The following is an 18049-nucleotide window of genomic DNA, read 5'->3' on the forward strand; positions in this document are numbered from 1 at the left end:
TTGACAGACACCCAAGTAAATAAATAATAAATAACGCTCCATTATGCATCTTGTGTTGTCAAGACACCTCAAAGCACTTCACAGGATTTACTGTACCATAACTATGTATTTTGTGGGCAAACACAGAAATCAATTTGCACACAGCGGTGTCCCATAAACAGCCATGAAGTGAATGAGCAACTTTATTTGGGGGATCGTTGGTCAAGACAACGAGAGAAACTCCCTTTTCTGTTCAAATAGTGCCATGAGAAATTTAACTGAACAGGCAGACAGAACTTTGGTTTTATGTCTCATTTGAAGGATGGCACCTCCAGAAATGTAACACTCTCCCAGCCCAGCAATGGAATCGGCTGAAGTGGGGGAGGGGGGCGATAGGGTCATGAAGCTTGATGTGGGAGAGAACATACAAGCTGCAGAGTTCTGAATAATCTGCAGTTTGTGGAGGGAAGAGATGGGAAGGCCGATGAACATGGAAAAAACAGTAGCCCATCATTTACTTTATCACAATGGTACCATAAGCATGGTAACCATAATGACAAAAATAAACAGTTTTGAAATGGCAGACTTACAGCAACAACAACTTGGATTTGTATGGAGCCCTCCATGCTAGACGGCATCTCAAGAGCGCTTAAACTTAGTGGCACCATCAGCAGGCTAGGGGTTCTTGTCCACAATTTGGTACATGGCAACTTCTCAACCTCAGTTGCACTGCTGAGTAGTGTACGCTTCTTGCAGACAGGGAGGGAGAAAGCAAGGGACCTGCTAATGACTAGTTGAAGAGGCTTTAGAAGGGTTTATCTCCTTGTCCTCCAAGCAAGGGAACAGTGCTTGATGCAAGCAAGAGACTGAAACAACTGAAAGTAAAAAGTGCTCACCTCCAAAGCAACTTTATTGACAGCAGCCTGGGACGAGCTTTTACTGTAGAAACAATTAGTGGTAAATTAGTCAATATGGACATCTAACATGAAGCAGTGAACACAGAGAAATCCTGTGTCCCTAGAACTGTTCACAAATCCGACCCTTGTGACTAGCTAGATTAACCTGGACACTGCTTTTGATCACTTCAGGTGGATACAGCGACATTCAGTAACTGAAGCTGTTTGATTTAACGGATGGCACCATTAAGGTAAAATCTGCTAATCACCGCCTCATGCCTTTGAATTCTATACTATAAACAGGTAGGGTAGTGCTGCGTACTAGACGATTGAACAGGTTGTAATCACTGGCTGCCAAGATAAGACAGAAATAATTCATCCTATCTTTCACTTCAGGTGAAATTCTCAGCAGATGCAGTTTTACTTGCACGTCTCCAATGTACAATTCATAATCTAAATAATTCATGGACTTCCTGCTCTTATCAGAACTGCAATTTTTCACCTCTTACACAAATGCAAAACTGGCTTGAGTGATATATCATTATGAAGTTAATCATGTGAACATTATTTGCCCACTTTCTACTCTCTATCTGACCAAGGTATGGCAGAATGAACGGGGTTAGTTTTTTGCTGAGTTGGTTTCAGAAATCTCTACTTAGCCCAACTTTATGATTGCCGTTGAGCCAATGACCCAGTACAGAGTGAGCCTTTGTTCAGATTTTAGACACATGAACTTCACACTTCAGAAAGGTGTGTACTGATGAAAGACACAATAGACAGGCAGTCTTGTAGATGGCTCCTGAGAACGACGCAGATCACTCAACAATGATGTTAAAGCCAGGAGCTGGCACCCACCATCGGTCTGTTCAGTGTAGGGGCAGACATAAACTCAACGCAATTGGTTCAGGCTGTGGAAGACCAATGCACTTAAAATAGCAGGAACTTTGCAGACTGATGCTGCAAAACAAACTGAACAAAACGTGAAAAAGACCACTCAACGTACCCTGAGATTGTAAGAGGATTTAAGCGGTTATTCAACTAATTTTAAATTAAAAAAGCAACAGTGTTTTTTTTTCTATTTGCTGCCAATGACCAGATAAAAAGAATCAGCAGTGCAGCGGTAGCACTGAACACAATGTTTTATATTGGAGGGGGAAAAGATCGCCTCAACATTTAGGGTATGATTCTCTTAAAAGGACAGTGTCTTGTGTGATTTTCTAATCTAATGGTAACAATAATTCAATTCTACGTGAAAATAGGGTAAAAAGGAAGAATCCTGCTGCTAAATTGAGCAACATTTAAAATAGAACAAAGTAGACAGAGGTCTTCTGAGATGAAACAAAAGGTGTTTAGTTGAAACGGTATGAAACACTTGATGATGAAAATATTCCATTCCCTGCCATTGACAACCCTCAACTTGCTGAACACAGATATCACTTTCAAATAGATAAACTTATATTTGGCAACAAGATTGAATTGGCATTTGTGGAACAAATAACACCGGACTGCTTCACCTTTCTCACTTTCCAAATCTGGTTTGCTTTTTTGTGCAAATTTCTCAACAATAATAATCCTTGCATTTGATATGTTACCCGATCACATCTTTGAGACGTCTCAAAGCGCTTCATAGAATATACTGTAAAGTGAATTGACTGCGTATTTTGTGTGTGAAACACAGCAGCCAGTGTGCCACAAACAGCCGTGGATTGAGAGATAAAATTATTATTTAATTTTATTTTAGAAGAGATTACTCCCCACTAAAGTAATCTGCCAATCGACTAATAACAACAATAAAATTACATTTGTAAAGCGCCTTTCACGTCGGGAGGACGTCCCAAGGTGCTGGACAGAGAGTTACGAAACCAAGCTGGGGGTCAGGGTGGGGGAAGGTGGAGGGTAGAGGGAGAAGCAGGGAGATCGAAAGCACGGTCAAAGAGGAGGGTCTTGAGATGGGTCGTGAAGGTGGCAAAGGAGGAGGCGAGGCACAAGGACTGCGGGATGGAGTTCCAGAGGGTGGGGGCAGAGTGGCAGAAGGTGGAGGTGGGGGAAGGTAGAGTGGGTCATGACACAGATGTGGGGTAGAAAGGATAGTTGAGGGTCAAACAAGATGCCAAGGTTTCAGACTGGCTTAGTAAGGTGGAGTGCGCATCCACGGATGGTGATGCTGTCAGCGCCTGAGGTGAGGAGGCGCTGACGGCAGCCAATTACGAGAGCCTCGGTCTTGTTGATGTTGAACTGAAGAAAGTTAGCTCTCATCTAGGACTTGATGTCTCACAGACATTCTGTCAAGACAGCAGTGGTCCTGGAGTCAAGGGTGGAGGCAGAAAGAGAGAGTTGGGCGTCATCCGCATACATGTGGAAGTTGACCCCATGTCTGCGGATGATGTCACTGAGGAGCATATGGATATTGAAGTGGAGGGGACCAAGGACAGAGCCCTGAGGAACATCACACAAGACGGTCCGGAGGCTAGAGGAGAAGCCGTTTGTGGAGATGAAGCGCAGGTGTTGTGAGAGGTACAAGGGGAAGCAGATGCAGTGGCAGAGGCAGCTGAGCAGACTCCCTGGACTTTGGATTCAAGGAAGTCCAGCATCGCCTCACAGTTGGCATTTGAGGTGAGGATAGGAGAGGCTCACAAGCCGGTTCTTACATGCTGCAATGTAATCAGAGGCGTATGAAGTAAGAAAACGTCCCTAAGGTTTCGCCCTGTACAATACTGTAAACATGAATCTACTCACTTCCAAATATAAGGATATGACTCCTAACCTTTACCCTTTGTTTAGAAAGCAGAGAAATTAATGATCTTGTAACAGCATGATACCCTTGTGCTTTAGGCCCTTCTCTTCCAGTTTCATCTATGTCAGTATCTTCTTCCTCTTCCTCTTCCTCGTCATCTTCCTCTTCATCTTCCTCTTCCTCTTCCTCTTCCTCTCCATCTTCCTCTCCATCTTCCTCTCCATCTTCCTCTTCCTCACCAGCTGCAGTTGACAATACAGCCTTGTCCTTTTTATATACCTGCAAGAATAGACAAATGGAATTGCAAGTAACGTTTGAAATGAAGAACGATTCAAGCAAACCTCCTATAGATAAAGGTTGATTTGCAGCACTGCAAATTGTTACAGAATCTCACAAAAGTTAAAGAAACATTAAACCAAGATCTAATCAATTTACTTTATTTCACCCTGTGCTCGACAGCGTTTACTGAATATGAAGATGTGAGATGTGAAGAAAAGGCAAGGAAATTCTAGCAAGATGTAATGAAATGGCTGAACCCACTCACGGTAGTTGTTTAGTGGGTAGTGGAAACCAATTGGCTTCTCATCCTGGATCCGAAATGTGACAGTTTGTAAAAATGTGTTATCATGTGCGCCAGAAAATACAACTCCATAATCAACAATATGGTTCAACTTTCATCGTAACTATCTCACAGTATCATCCTTCGTTGGTAAAGTACTAACCTGTAAATAGGTTTTAGGGACCAAGCCTTTATTTCCCCGAGAATCTTGTCCCATCCACCAGCCATCAGGTTTTTGCTGAAGAATTGTTAGAACTTCGCCTTTCTGCATCATAATAATAATAATAATAATCCTTGCATTTGATATAGCGCTTTTCACGTCGGGAGGACGTCCCAAAGCGCTTCACAGAACACACTGTAAAGTGAATTGACTGTATATTTGTGGGCGAACGCGGCAGCCAATTGCGCACAGCAATGTCCCACAAACAGTCGTAGATTGAAAATGACCAATTTATTATTGTTATTGGTTTTGGAGGGATTATTATTAGGCTCCGTGTGGAGTAAGGAAACTTGCCCAAGGTTTCGCCCTCTGCCTGGAATTGAACTCAGGTCTCTCACTTGCAAAGCGAGTGCTCTAACCACAGGACTCCACAAACAGAGACTCATTTCTATAATTAGAAAACTGTACTAAACACTTTTTTTTATAGTATTTTATAAAAATCTTTGCATTTTTGATATAGTGCCTACACTTTCAAAGTGCTTCAAAGGGCTCAATTTGTCTTGCAGGTACATATAACGCCCAATATTCACACAAGGTCCGACAACCAGCCAGAAGTGAGTGACCGAACATCTGTAGCATTGTTGGCCAACAGAAAAAACTCCCTTCTCCATTTGAATAGTGTGATAGGATCTTTAGTATCCACCTGAACAGACAAACAGGACCTCTAATTAATGTCTCATTCATCAACTTGAGACTTGAGGACATCAGATGCCATATAAGGTACTGCTAGTTTAACCAGAAGTTTTAATGGCAAAATCTGTCATTGAGAATACTCTGGCAAGCTTCCCGCTGCTTTTCCAGCTAGGCCACCCTACCTGTTAGAGCTTTCACTTGCATGAGTAGTAGGAACTAAGTGGGACAAACCTATGCTCCCTCCCCGGTGACTGGTACAAACAGAGATTTACCTTAAATGTCAGATCACAGCCCTGCTGACCTTCATAGTCACTAATTGTAATGAACAGGGAAGGATCTTGCTCGTCTTCAGATTCCTCTTCATCCTCACTGTCATCCTCATCCTCTATGTCGTCACTTGAAGCAGCATTTTCTTTCTCAATCGCTGCAGCAATTGGACCCTTTTTGTCCCTGGTAAAAACAATTTAAAGCAGTAAGTTCCTACAGGGTCTGAATCGCAGTTACAAGTCAAGCACCAGTTTGCAATCAGTGATGTGGATGATGTCAATGAGACCCTAAAGATACTGCAGAGGAAAATAATGAGTCTGATCTGTAATGTTAACAATGAGCTATGAGAAATGATGAGATAAGCCAAGCCTTGAAAAGAGGTGTCTGAGACGGTATGTCATATAAGGTATATACAGTAAACTTAGAGCAATACTTTCAGATACAGCAAAGCAGCAGGACAAGGGACAGAGTTGTCAAGGATTATTTTAGGACAGACAGTTAATAATTATTTACACAGCGTCATGAACAGTTGGAATGGGTTACCAGGCAGTGTTGTTAAGTCCAGGATATTGGCCTCATTTAATAAACAACTTAAATTTGTAATTGAAGAAAGTGAGGTCGCTGTTGTGGATGGATATCAAATGGGCCAGACAGCTATCTTTATCACAACCAACAGTATCACCACATGGCGAGTGGTGGAAAATTATAAATTCACTTCATTTCTCCGCTGAGATTAACGTCAAGAGTTTCCAAACCAGGAGCTTCATCGGGAAGAAAGAGAGAGAAGACGAGAGAGCAAGTGAAGGAAGCGAAGGAAGAGAGTGTCACAGAATGAGCTGATCAGATCATTGCCTGAAATTTCCTCAATTTGGACGACTGTTAGAATTCTGCTAAATTCTACATTTTTGGGATTGCTGCACGTCTCCCATCCTCTCCAATTCATCACCAGTGGCCAGACCTTCAATTCCTATGTCTCTGGAACTTCCTCTGTCTCACCCCATCTCTTTCTGTCTTTAAGTCCAGCCTCAAATCCTACCTCTTTGAACAGGCCTATGGCCACCTCCCACTCTTTGCTCACTGTCCAACCTCCATCCAGTTAAATCACTCTCAAATGCACTATTTAAATGGCAGTTGTTGTCGTAAATTAAATTGCGTTTCAAGGCCTAACTAGTTAGAGGTGAGGGAGGGGGAGGAGATGGGAAGAATTATTTTTGTTATGGAACTGGTTATTTTCAGTGCCATTCTGCTAGTCCGGGTGTACATTACAGAATCTGATGTCTGAACACACCACTTAGTCAAGCTGTAACTGCAAAGCATCATGATATAATACAACAACAAATTACATTTCTATAGCGCCTTTCACGTCAGTAGGACGTCCCAAAACGCTGGAGACCCAAGGATCCACACCCGAGCTAGTGGTTGGGATCAGGAGGGTGGAGGACAGTTAGGGGTAGGAGGGTAACCGAAGGCACGGTCTAAGAGGAGGGTCTTGATACGGGTCTTGAATACAGTGAATTTCTTCCTCTTACCTCTCCAAGATATTCTCCAAACCTCTGCTTTGTAATTTTTCTGCAAGTTCATCAAGTAAAAGGGACAAGCTGGTAAGCTGTCTCCCTTCATCCATTTTCCGTTGAGCATAATTACCCACAGGAGCTGGTTCGTTTGCCTGATAATAGACATGTACCTTATCAGAGTACATAGAGAATCTAAAGAATGAATAATTTGCTCTGATTTCTTAAAGGAACTGGATTGCTTAATTGCAGATGTATATTTTTACACATATTCGATTTTATAAACTTCATTCTTTTCCTCTTCACATGAAGCCCACAATGTCACCTAATTTTGACGTATAGGATACTTTTCTCATAAAAATTAAGGTCCTGCAAGATAGTGGAAAATTGGGTGTGTGCCTGGCTCAGCTCTCGCATGTGTAGTAGAAGGTTGTGAGTTCAACTCCCATGTCAAGACTTTGAATTCATAGTCTAATCTGACATTCCAGCACTGCAATATCAGAGGTGCCATTCTTTGGATGACCTGTTAAAATAAGGGCCTTTCTACAATACAATACAAAATTACATTTGTATAGAGCCTTTCACGTCAGGACGATGTCCCAAGGTGCTGGACAGCCAGGGATTTGGATCCAAGCGGGGGCTGGGGGGGGCTGGGATCAGGGAGGGCGGTCGAAGTCGCAGTCGAAGAGGAGTGTCTTGAATCATGCCTTGAAGGAGGCAAGAGAGGGAGTGAGGCAAAGGGAGTGTAATAATATAATAATCCTTGCATTTGATATAGCACTTTTATCACACATTTGAGACATCTCAAAGTGCTTCACAGAATAGACTATGTATTTTGTGGGATAAACGCAGCAGCCAATTTGCCACAGCAGCATCCCACAAACGGTGTGGATTGAGTGAACAAATTTTTGTTATTTTTTTAAAGAATTTTTTAGGATGGAGTTCCACCTGTTCAAGTGGACATTAAAGGTGCCAATACAACACAATTCACACTTATATAGCTCTTTTCACATGGGAAGGAATTCCCAAAGCGCTTGACAATTCTGTCTGGGCACCAGAGCTTGAGGGTGGGAGGCACTACTCGAAAAAACAAAGAGAGTTTCTCCCAGTATCCTGGCCAACAATCTCCCAGATTTTTTTTAAAAATGGGCATTCTCTTCACAGCTGTTTGTGGGACAATACTTTACAGAATCATTTCTTCCATGGAATCCCCTGTACATCACAAATACTCCCAAGACAATTGCTTCAATCCCCCTGGAGATAAGCCATTGACATTAGACATTGCTGTTGACAGCTACACAGTGGTTATTGCTGCTTTATGAGTTACTATGGGCACCAAAAAAACTTACATCTCCAACTGATTTTAGTAAATTGTACTTACTTTCTTCAAATTATGTAAAATTTCCAGGTTTTCAATCACCGAATTCTTTAACTCCAAGCACCTATAGTCACCACCCCAAAATATATATAAAAATAAATATTATGTAAAACGAATACAAGCATCACAGTATGATCCAAAATTATGATTCCATATTTTGTTCTTTTTGTAAATTCCCCCATAATATGTATAAGCAAAACGCAAAATACTGCAGATGGTGGAAATCTGAAACAAAAACAGAAGTTGCTGGGAACACTCAGCAGGTCAGGCAGCATCTATGGAGAAAGGAAAGTGAGCCAATGTTTTGGGTCCACGACCCTTCGTCAGGTCAAAGGGTCGTGGACCCGAAACGTTGACTCACTCGCATTTCTTCATAGATGCTGCCTGACCTGCTGAGTGTTCCCAGCGACTTCTGTTTTTGTCCCCCATAATATGTGATTTTTCTAAATATATATTATGTATCTGAGAGAGGAAGGGATAACAGCACTAATTTACAACACAAATAGAAAAGCATATGAAAGAAAGTTAAATTAATATTTTGTGCATGACTTCTGTAAGCCAAAGTCTGTGTGATATACAGAACATAAATAACCCAAATGGCTATTATTAAATTGAATGATTTCTATCACTGGTTCTGCATACTATCTATGTTATACGTTTGAACCAGCCAATCGGGGTTCTCATGCCAAACACTAATCACTATGGTCACTGATCAGTGACCTTTACTGGAAAAATCTCCTCCCATTAGAGAACAGCCTCATCATCTGACATATGACATAATCCCTCCAAAAACCAAAAACAATAATAAATTGGTCATTTTCAATCTACGACTGTTTGTGGAACATTGCTGTGCGCAATTGGCTGCCGCGTTCGTCCACAAATATACAGTCAATTCACTTTACAGTGTGTTCTGTGAAGCGCTTTGGGACGTCCACCCGACGTGAAAAGCGCTATATCCAAATGCAAGGATTATTTTATTATTATTATTATTGGGCAAGGCAGTGAATTCACTAATTCACAAGGGAACTATGAAGCTTTATGTAGAACGGAGTCACTATCTACCCTCAGAGAGAGTAAAAAACAAATGTACACATTATGTATCTATCATAATGTGTGAACCTTTTAAATATACCGTTAAAGCTATTTTTTTAAATGGGACTATGAACTTGATTTGTACTGATGCACATTAAATTACTATATTTGGATTTACATTAACTAACAACTTGTTTTAAACTTTCCAATGTGATCCCTTTATTTAAATATTTTCCTTTAACATCAAAATCTGAATAATAATACTTTGGCTGCAGTGCATCAAGATTCAATATAATTAGTGTCTGAACCATATATTGAGAAGATGATTAAATAAAAAGTATATTTTCAGAAAATCCCATTCAACTTTGCATGTATTTAAAATAGTATGCTGGCTTTAGCAACAGAAATGCCATCACATTTTTAAAGCGTAGAAATCATTTGTTTTTTTTCACTGGTGCAAGATAAAAGTGCAAATATAACTCAAAATAAGCCAAACTTTGTTTTAATTGTTACAATAAAACTGCTTCATCAAGAAATGAGCACCTCACCTCTCATAAGCTTCCCGTTGTCTAGTAGGGTGCTGAGCAATTCCTGGTGTTTGGATTTTCTTTAACAAAACATCAACCTTAACAGGAAAAAAAATCCAAAATAATGTAAAGAAAACATAGTTTGTGTGCACGATAGTGAGTACAAAATAATAATAATCCTTGCATTTGATAGGGCACCTTATAACATCTTTGGGACGTCTCAAAGACCTTCACAGAATATACTGTAAAGTGAATTAACTGTATGTTTTGTGGGCAAAACGAAGCAGACAATTGCGCCAGCAGTATCCCACAAACAAGATTTAGTGACCAATTTATTAGTTTTTTTTTGGAAGGAATTATTACCCCCGGAAAAGCGATCCACCAATCGACTAACAACCAGGTTCCTACTTACTGCTTGGTAAACAGAGGCATATAGAATAAGGGTACACCCAACATTTCGCCTTGCCTGGGAATCAAACCCAGGTCTCTCGCTCACAAGGCAAGTGCTCTAACCAGAGCTACAGGACTTCACGATATATATAAAATTAGTTGATCAATATTGACTCATACACCCTCCCTCCAGATTGGGATGCATTTTTTTATATGACAATCCAGATTATGACAAACTAAGATGTTTTTCATGCAGGAATCAAAAATACAGTCAACAAATATACAGTCAATTCACTTTACAGTATATTCTGTGAAGCGCTTTGAGACGTCCAGAAGACGTGAAAAGTGATGTATCAAATGCAAGGATTATTATTATTATTAAGACTGCATTTGAAAATGCATTCCAAACGAGCCTGGCATTTGGAAATCTGAACTGAAAACGTAACTTTTCATCCTCCCAAAGTTGTGTGTCTGTGTGTGTGTGTGTGTGGGGGGGGGGGGGTGTTGTGTGGGGATGTGTGAGTGGTTGGTGGGTGTGTGTGGGGGGGGTGGGGGTGTGTCTGTGTGTGTGTGGGGGGTGGGTGTTGTGTGTGGTGGGGGGGGTTGTGTGGGTGTGTGGAGGTTGTGTGTGGTGGGGGGGGTGGGGGGGTTGTGTGTCTGTGTGTGTGTGGGGGGGTGGGGGGTGTGTGTCTGTGTGTGTGGGGGGGGTGTGTGTGTGGGGGGGTTGTGTGTCTGTGTGTGTGGGGGGGGTTGTGTGGGGTGTGTGAGTGGAGGTTGTGTGTGTGTGTGTGGGGGGGGTTGTGTGGGGGTGTGTGAGTGGAGGCTGTGTGTGTGTGTGGGGGTGTGTGGGGTGTGTGGGGGGTTGTGTGTGTGTGTGGGGGGGGGGGTGTGTGGGGGTTGTGTGTCTGTGTGTGGGGGGGGGGTTGTGTGTGTGTGTGGGGGGGGGTTGTGTGGGGTGTGTGAGTGGAGGTTGTGTGTTGTGGGGGGAGGGGTGGGTTGTGGTGTGTGTGGGGGGGGTTGTGTGTCTGTGTGTGTGGGGGGGGGTTGTGGGGGTTGTGTGGTGTGTGGGGGTGTGTGTGTGTGGGGAGGTTGTGTGTGTGTGTGTGGGGGGGTGTGTTGGGGGGTGTGGGGGTTGTGTGTGTCTGTGTGTGTGGGGGGGGTGTGTGTGTGGGGGGGGGGGTTGTGTGTCTGTGTGTGTGTGGGGGGGTTGTGTGGGGGTGTGTGAGTGGAGGTTGTGTGTGTGGGGGGGGGGGTGTGTGTGGGGGGTGGGTTGTGTGTGTCTGTGTGTGTGTGGGGGGGTGTTGTGTGGTGGGGGTGGGGGGGGGTTGTGTGTCTGTGTGTGTGGGGGGGGTTGTGGTGTTGTGTGGGGGGTGTGTGAGTGGAGGTTGTGTGTGTGTGTGGGGGGGGGTGGGTTGTGTGTGTTGTGTGTGTGTGGGGGGGTGGGGGGGGGTGTGTGGGGGGTGTGTGAGTGGAGGTTGTGTGTCTGTGTGTGGGGGTGTGGGGTTGTGTGTGTGTGGGGGGGTATCGAAACGTGTTTATATCAGAGATAAATTGCAACTGCCATACAGACCAACAGAAGCAGCGGGAAAGGAGAAATATAAGGAGAGATGTGAAAGGAAGAGATGATGTAAGTGCAGCGGATTGACTGCTGCTCAGAGGTGGGTAGGTGTGTGATACCTGGGTCTTCAAGTCCTCAGTGACCAGCTGGACGGCCTGCAACGGCCCTCTCCGTCTGGAGGTCATCGCCTCCTTCGTTTATTTTCTTTTTTTGTTGAGATACATATATATATATATATATATAAAAAAAAACCCCCAGTGAGGAACACATTAGTTCGTAAGCGAATCGAGTGACCCGCCCTCAGCCGCCAGGACAGGCTGCGGGGCTGCCAGGGCCTCCCTCGCCGTCACCACGGCAACCCCCCCCCCCCACCCCCGGCCCGCGCTGTCAATCACAGCCGCCAGACCGGAAGTGAGGGCGGGGAGAGCGCGAGCACTGCCCCGCCTCCCCACCGAGCTGACCGACAGCAGGTCCCGGCGGTGGCTCAGAGTCGCTCCGCGGCTGTTTGTGGGACGTTGTTCGCGTGCAAAGCTGCGTCGCATTCGTCCACACAATGCACTGTCAGTCCTCTTAACGGTATATTCCCGTGAGACTCTTTGCAACATCTTGACGAAGTCAATAAGATGTAGGTCCGGGGATAAGGCGTAGCTCCTCGGGGTGCGACCTCGTGCAAAGTGCGCTATATGAATGCATGTCATCGTTTTAAGGCTCTATTGCCGAACGCAAGGATTATTATTACCATTTGCACTCATGTCAGCGGGTCTGTAGTCTCCAGAGTTTCTAAAATGACACGGCTTGAATGGAAAATTCCACCTGAACCAGCCTGGCTCACTTTGTGGCGCTCTGGCACCCGAGTCAAAAGGTCCCACATTGGGACTTTGAGCTCATGACACTTCAGTGCAGTGCTGGGAGAACACAAGAGTTGAGTTGCTGTCCTATAGATGATGTCAAATCAAGGTCCCACCAGCCTGTTCACGTGAATCTATAAAGATCCCACAGCCAGTTGAAAGGCGGACTGTTTTCCCAGGGTCCTGGCCAGCGAGTTATATTTGTAAATATTGGTCATTCACTTTATGCTATTTGTGGGAAATTTCTGTGCTCAAATCATCTGCCACTTTCACCTATGAAGTCAGCTTTCGTTCATCAAGTACAATATGGACCTAATCTTAAGTATGTCAAATTACTGAACACTTTGTACTTTATTTTCACTCATTAGGGTCTTTGTCTGAAATTTTTTATTTTTTAAAGTAAAAGGTTGGAATTGGGTTGACATGCCATCCATATCTTAAAATGCTATTACTGTATTCACGCACATAAAAAAAAGCCAACTATTTCAGAGTTTGCAAGTGTTGCCTGAGAGACTTGTACAGTCTTTCAATCAGGTTAGTTACGTACAAATGGCATTGGTTTCTTTATCATTTCTTGGAATACAAGACTTCAATTCCAACCTCAGACCAGTAAATAGATAAGAATTGAAAATGCATGCATTGAAAATAAAGTCTGTAAACCAAGGAGAAAATAAACTTTTGTTTGAAAGATCAGTATTTTTAAACTTCACAATTGAAAGGGTTAATCATGAGATGGTTATTACAGGAGTAGACAGCGCCAGCGAAGGAGCCTAGCACTGTCATAGGCACAATGGGCCAAACATTGTATGATTCTGGGACTGCTTGCCATATTTCCACTCATTTGAGTCATTAGAAAGTTGTAATTCCTAGTTGTAAAAACAAAGTGGCAAGGCATTACTTGATCTATTGGATGTACAAATTATACTGATGGGGCAAAAAACAAATAATTGTACAAGTACAAATGACCCAACTTTATTAGTTAAGATACAGTAATGATGACAGATGACCATACTGTATTTAGAAACACCTCAGAGATATACCATTTCTTCTCTTTTCTCCATTGTTCTACATTTGCCCAAATAACATCTTGTACAGTGGTGAATTCCAAATAAAGTGGAATTTCACACCAGTCCACCACCAGTATTAAGGTACTCAATAGTAATTGCTGTGCAAATTGACTGCAGGTTTGCCTACTGAACTTTATGGAAGTAGTCTGTAAAGCAATTCGAGACATTTCGAAGTGATACAGCGCTACATCAATTGCCTGTAGAATCGTATAGTAATTGGTACAAACGCAATAGGCTCCAAAAGATCTGCCAGCATCATAGCACATAGAATAGAATAAAACATACTACTTCTTGGGTTAGCATTTCAATTCAGCATTAGTGAGGAGAAGTTCCACCGAGGTCTAATTTATATAGCATTTCAGAGTTTGCAAAAATTTTGCAACTTGTTGAATTCGAGTTTGAAATTGGTGTTCAGTATTTCTTAAAAAAACTCACAGAAAATCAGCTTCTAATGTAAGGTTGGATTTAAGAATCTACAAAATCCAAATGCTCTAAAATGCTGAGTAAATCTAGACAAATGGACTTTCTTCCCACAGCTTGGATACACTTGCATCCAGATTAGAATTTCTGTAGACAATAACTTTAGTTTTTGATATTGTATTAGTATAGGTAATAGGAATACACCAATGTCTCCATTCAAAACAACAAGAGAAGCAGATAGGGCTTAGCTTCCACCATTTTCCTGATTAACAATACTCCAGATACATTTGTTCATTCACTTCATGGCTGTTTGTTTGTGCAAATCGGCTGCCACATTTGTCTACAAATACAGTCACGTGATTTTATAGTAACATTCTGTGAACCACTTTGAGGCATTTGAAATATGTGATAAGGAGCTATATCAAATGCAAGGATTCAATTAATTTGGATTATCAGCGCAAAATACTTCAGATTGTGGGAGAGATAACATAACTGGAAAAATATCAAGTTTAAAACAAAATTCAAAATTTTCCTAAGTATATCTGAAGCCACATTTCCAATGCTCACCTAAAACATTCAGTGCTTAAAGGGGAAACTTAATATAGTGGTAAGTATTTAGCCCTGAAGAGTTCCAGGTAATTATGTTTTAAGATTGCATCCAAAAATTAGCTTAAAATTGATTATCTTTTCCAAATAATTCCATAACAATGCTTCTCTGCATTCATCCTTTTTAGCTGCAAAATTGTTGTGAACTCTACAGGTTTAAAAGGAAAAAAATGAGACTCATCCAGGGACATACAACAACAAAATTACATTTTTAGAGCGCCTTTCACGTCGGGAGGACATCCCAAAGCGCTGAACAGTCAGATGTCGGGGCCCGAGCATGGGGGAGGGGTGGTGTAGGGGTGAGGGAAGGCAGAGAGGTGGGAGGGAGACCAAAGGCATGGTCGAAGAGAAGGGTCTTGAGTCCAGCCTTGAAAGATGCAAGGGAGGAAGCGAGGCGAAGGGACCGTGGGATGGAGTTCCAGAGTGTGGGGGCAGAGGCTGAAAGCCCGGCCACCGATGGTAGGGTGGGTCGGGCGGGAGACATGGAGCAGGCTAGAGCCTGATGAGCTGAGGGAGCAGGCAGGTTGGTAGGGAAGCAGCAGATCAGAGAGGTAGGAGGGGGCAAGGCCATAGATGGCCTTAAAGGTGAGGACGAGGATCTTGAACTCGATCCTCTGAGGGATGGGGAGCCAATAGTCAGGCGAGGGTGGGAGTAATGGGGTCACGGAGCCTGGTACGTGAGAAAGTACAAGAGCTGCAGAGTTTTGGATGATCTGCAGCTTGTGAAGGGAAGAGTTCGGAAGTCCGATGAGGAGGGAGTTCCCGTAATCAAGCCTTGAGGTGACGAATGTGTGGGTGAGGGTTTTGGCAGCCTGAGGGGTGAGGCAGTGGCAGAGTCTGCCAATGTTGCGGAGGTGGCGGTAGGTAGTGCCGGTCATGGCACGGAGGTGGGGGAGAAAGGACAGTTCAGGGTCAAACAAGACACCCAGGTTCCTGACTGGCTTAGTGAGGTTGAGTATGCAGCTGTGGAGGCTGATGCTGCCAATGCCTGAGGTGCGGAGGCGCTGGCGCGAGCCAATCAGGAGGGCCTCGGTCTTGCTGATGTTGAGCTGGAGAAAGTTGGCCCACATCCAGGACTTGATGTCGGACAGGCAGTCGGTCAGGACGTCAGTAATCCTGGAGTTCAGGGATACACTTACAGTTTAAGAATTGCCCTAATATTCCCATCATCTTTGTACTAGAATTTGTTTTGGCAAAGTGCATACATTTTCATTCAAGCTGTATAAATTTTCTACAGAAGAACATATGAACTGCATAGGATCTGGAGCAGCAAGAGTTTTGTAGTTGTGCATCACAAAGGTTGCAAGTTGTAAACTGGAGCAGTCCTTTGCCTTGTTTCATATATAGTAAAGCCAGGCTCTTCCCTTGATGAATGTCATTAATTGATAGCAACTTGGGACCTACCCAAGTGCTCTGGGACGCTATCCTGTGTGAAGGGCGCCATATAAGTGCAAATTGTTGTTGTAGCTTCTTTGGTATCCTCACAGTCCTAGAGAATGAAAAGCAACATCAAAACAATAAATGACTGGAATTTGGTAAGTTGCACAAAATAGGAAGAATTATTAATTTTGTTTTGAAATAAAAGTTGTAAACCATGTTCATTGACGAAAATCTTTTTTTGAAGACAAAATATCTTCAGTTATTCTGTACAACAGAATCATAGAATAACTGGAGGGGGGGGGGGGGGGTCGCGCAAGGACTTTTTCCACTCAGCTCATTAAGCCTGCAACCCAAATGCCTAACAGGGAGGGTGGACCTAGCTGGACAAGCATTGCTCAATGACCGTGATCGCAATGGCAAGCTATGCGGTTTTAGTTCGTTAAACTCCAGAAATAACGAAACATAAGTCTGGTATACCCCCAAACCCTGTCTCATGGACCAAATACTCTGCAGAATGAGGTGAGCGGAGAGAGCGCGCACTCTATTCCAGGACATTACATATCAGATATATTGATTACACCATTAAATATTATTATATATTATATATAATATATTATTATATATCGATTGTGCAGGCGACATGCAGACACCAAATCGGTTTCCGCCCGTGTCAGACGCCTGGCTGATCAAGAACAAAGTGGCATTACAAACATGGACTTGTTAAGCACTTTGTTGCTGCACTGTATATATAGTGTGTGTGTGTGTGTGTGAATAATAACCTGTGGCTGTGGGGTCTGACCTACAAAACACACACTGTTTCTCCACTTCCAGTCAGTCAGTCAGTCATGTGAGGCACTGTGGTTCTCCTGACCTGCACAGGGCTGGTGGACATGTTAAGTGTGAGGGGTTTTATATATATATATAACATATATATATATATGTTAGAGAAAAGAGGGCTTCGGGGCGGCAGTTGGGAGTCCTCATTCCTTCCAAACGAAAGCTCTGCGTTTCTCTTGGGAATCCGGTGGGGATCCCGTCCCCGAGGGCCTCACCCGCCATCACGCGCTGCTTCCCGTCCCTTCCCTTCTAAGCCAAGTCGAGTTTCTTCTGAGTGTCGGCCAGTCGGGCCCGGAGCCGCCTCCGCCTCCAGGCCAGGAACTTCCTCCTCAGCCTGCTGGCCTCCCAGCCCACCAGCACTCCCGAGGTGAACGAGACGAGGATGGCGACCTGGAGCGTCCGCTCCGACACTTCGGCCATTTTCCCCCTCAGGGCCACACACTGAGGAGACGGTTCAACAGCCAAACCGACCCCCACTGTCCGCGTTTAAATTCAAAACCGAACCGCGCGCGGAAACACCCGACACCCTCACACACCCGCCCACAGGGCTCACACTGCAGCCACTGCCCCCCCCCCCCACCAGCTCACACCGCCCCCCCCCCACCAGCTCACACTGCCCCCCCCACCAGCTCACACTGCCCCCCCCCCACCAGCTCACACTGCCCCCCCCCCACCAGCTCACACTGCCCCCCCACCAGCTCACACTGCCCCCCCCCACCAGCTCACACTGCCCCCCCACCAGCTCACACTGCCCCCCCCCCACCAGCTCACACTGCCCCCCCCACCAGCTCACACTGCCCCCCCCCCACCAGCTCACACTGCCCCCCCCCACCAGCTCACACTGCCCCCCCACCAGCTCACACTGCCCCCCCCCCACCAGCTCACACTGCCCCCCCCCCCCCCACCAACTCACACTGCCCCCCCCCCACCAGCTCACACTGCCCCCCCCACCAGCTCACACTGCCCCCCCCCACCACCTCACACTGCCCCCCCCACCAGCTCACACTGCCCCCCCCACCAGCTCACACCGCCCCCCCCCCCACCAACTCACACCGCCCCCCCCCCACCAGCTCACACTGCCCCCCCCACACCCACCAGCTCACACTGCCCCCCCCCCACCAGCTCACACTGCCCCCCCCACCAGCTCACACTGCCCCCCAACACACCCACCAGCTCACACCGCCCCCCACCAGCTCACACTCACCCT

The 18049-nt window shown here is 44.7% G+C and overlaps 2 protein-coding genes across 2 annotated transcripts in view; both read right to left on the reverse strand.

Annotated features, from left to right (window-relative positions):
• The window catches only part of nphp1 (nephronophthisis 1), a 29236-nt gene extending 17190 nt beyond the window's left edge, over positions 1-12046 (reverse strand). Inside the window, exons 1-8 of the mRNA XM_042333503.1 lie at positions 11804-12046; positions 9758-9834; positions 8181-8241; positions 6818-6954; positions 5294-5471; positions 4328-4433; positions 3695-3809; positions 876-918 (exon numbers count right to left, since the gene is read on the reverse strand). Of these exons, the coding sequence (XP_042189437.1) occupies positions 876-918; positions 3695-3809; positions 4328-4433; positions 5294-5471; positions 6818-6954; positions 8181-8241; positions 9758-9834; positions 11804-11869 (783 nt within the window). The 5' untranslated portion in view covers positions 11870-12046. The remainder of the gene's footprint in view (positions 1-875; positions 919-3694; positions 3810-4327; positions 4434-5293; positions 5472-6817; positions 6955-8180; positions 8242-9757; positions 9835-11803) is intronic.
• A 5043-nt stretch (positions 12047-17089) lies between these two features.
• On the reverse strand, positions 17090-17405 carry LOC121848577 (mitoregulin-like). The gene has a single exon (XM_042333509.1). The coding sequence runs from the start codon at positions 17260-17262 to the stop codon at positions 17092-17094; it is 171 nt and encodes a 56-aa protein (XP_042189443.1). The 5' UTR covers positions 17263-17405; the 3' UTR covers positions 17090-17091.
• Positions 17406-18049: the final 644 nt, after the last annotated feature.

This window comes from Callorhinchus milii, unplaced genomic scaffold (genome assembly GCF_018977255.1).
Source record: "Callorhinchus milii isolate IMCB2004 unplaced genomic scaffold, IMCB_Cmil_1.0 Scaffold3, whole genome shotgun sequence".
In the NCBI taxonomy this organism is placed as follows: domain Eukaryota; kingdom Metazoa; phylum Chordata; class Chondrichthyes; order Chimaeriformes; family Callorhinchidae; genus Callorhinchus; species Callorhinchus milii.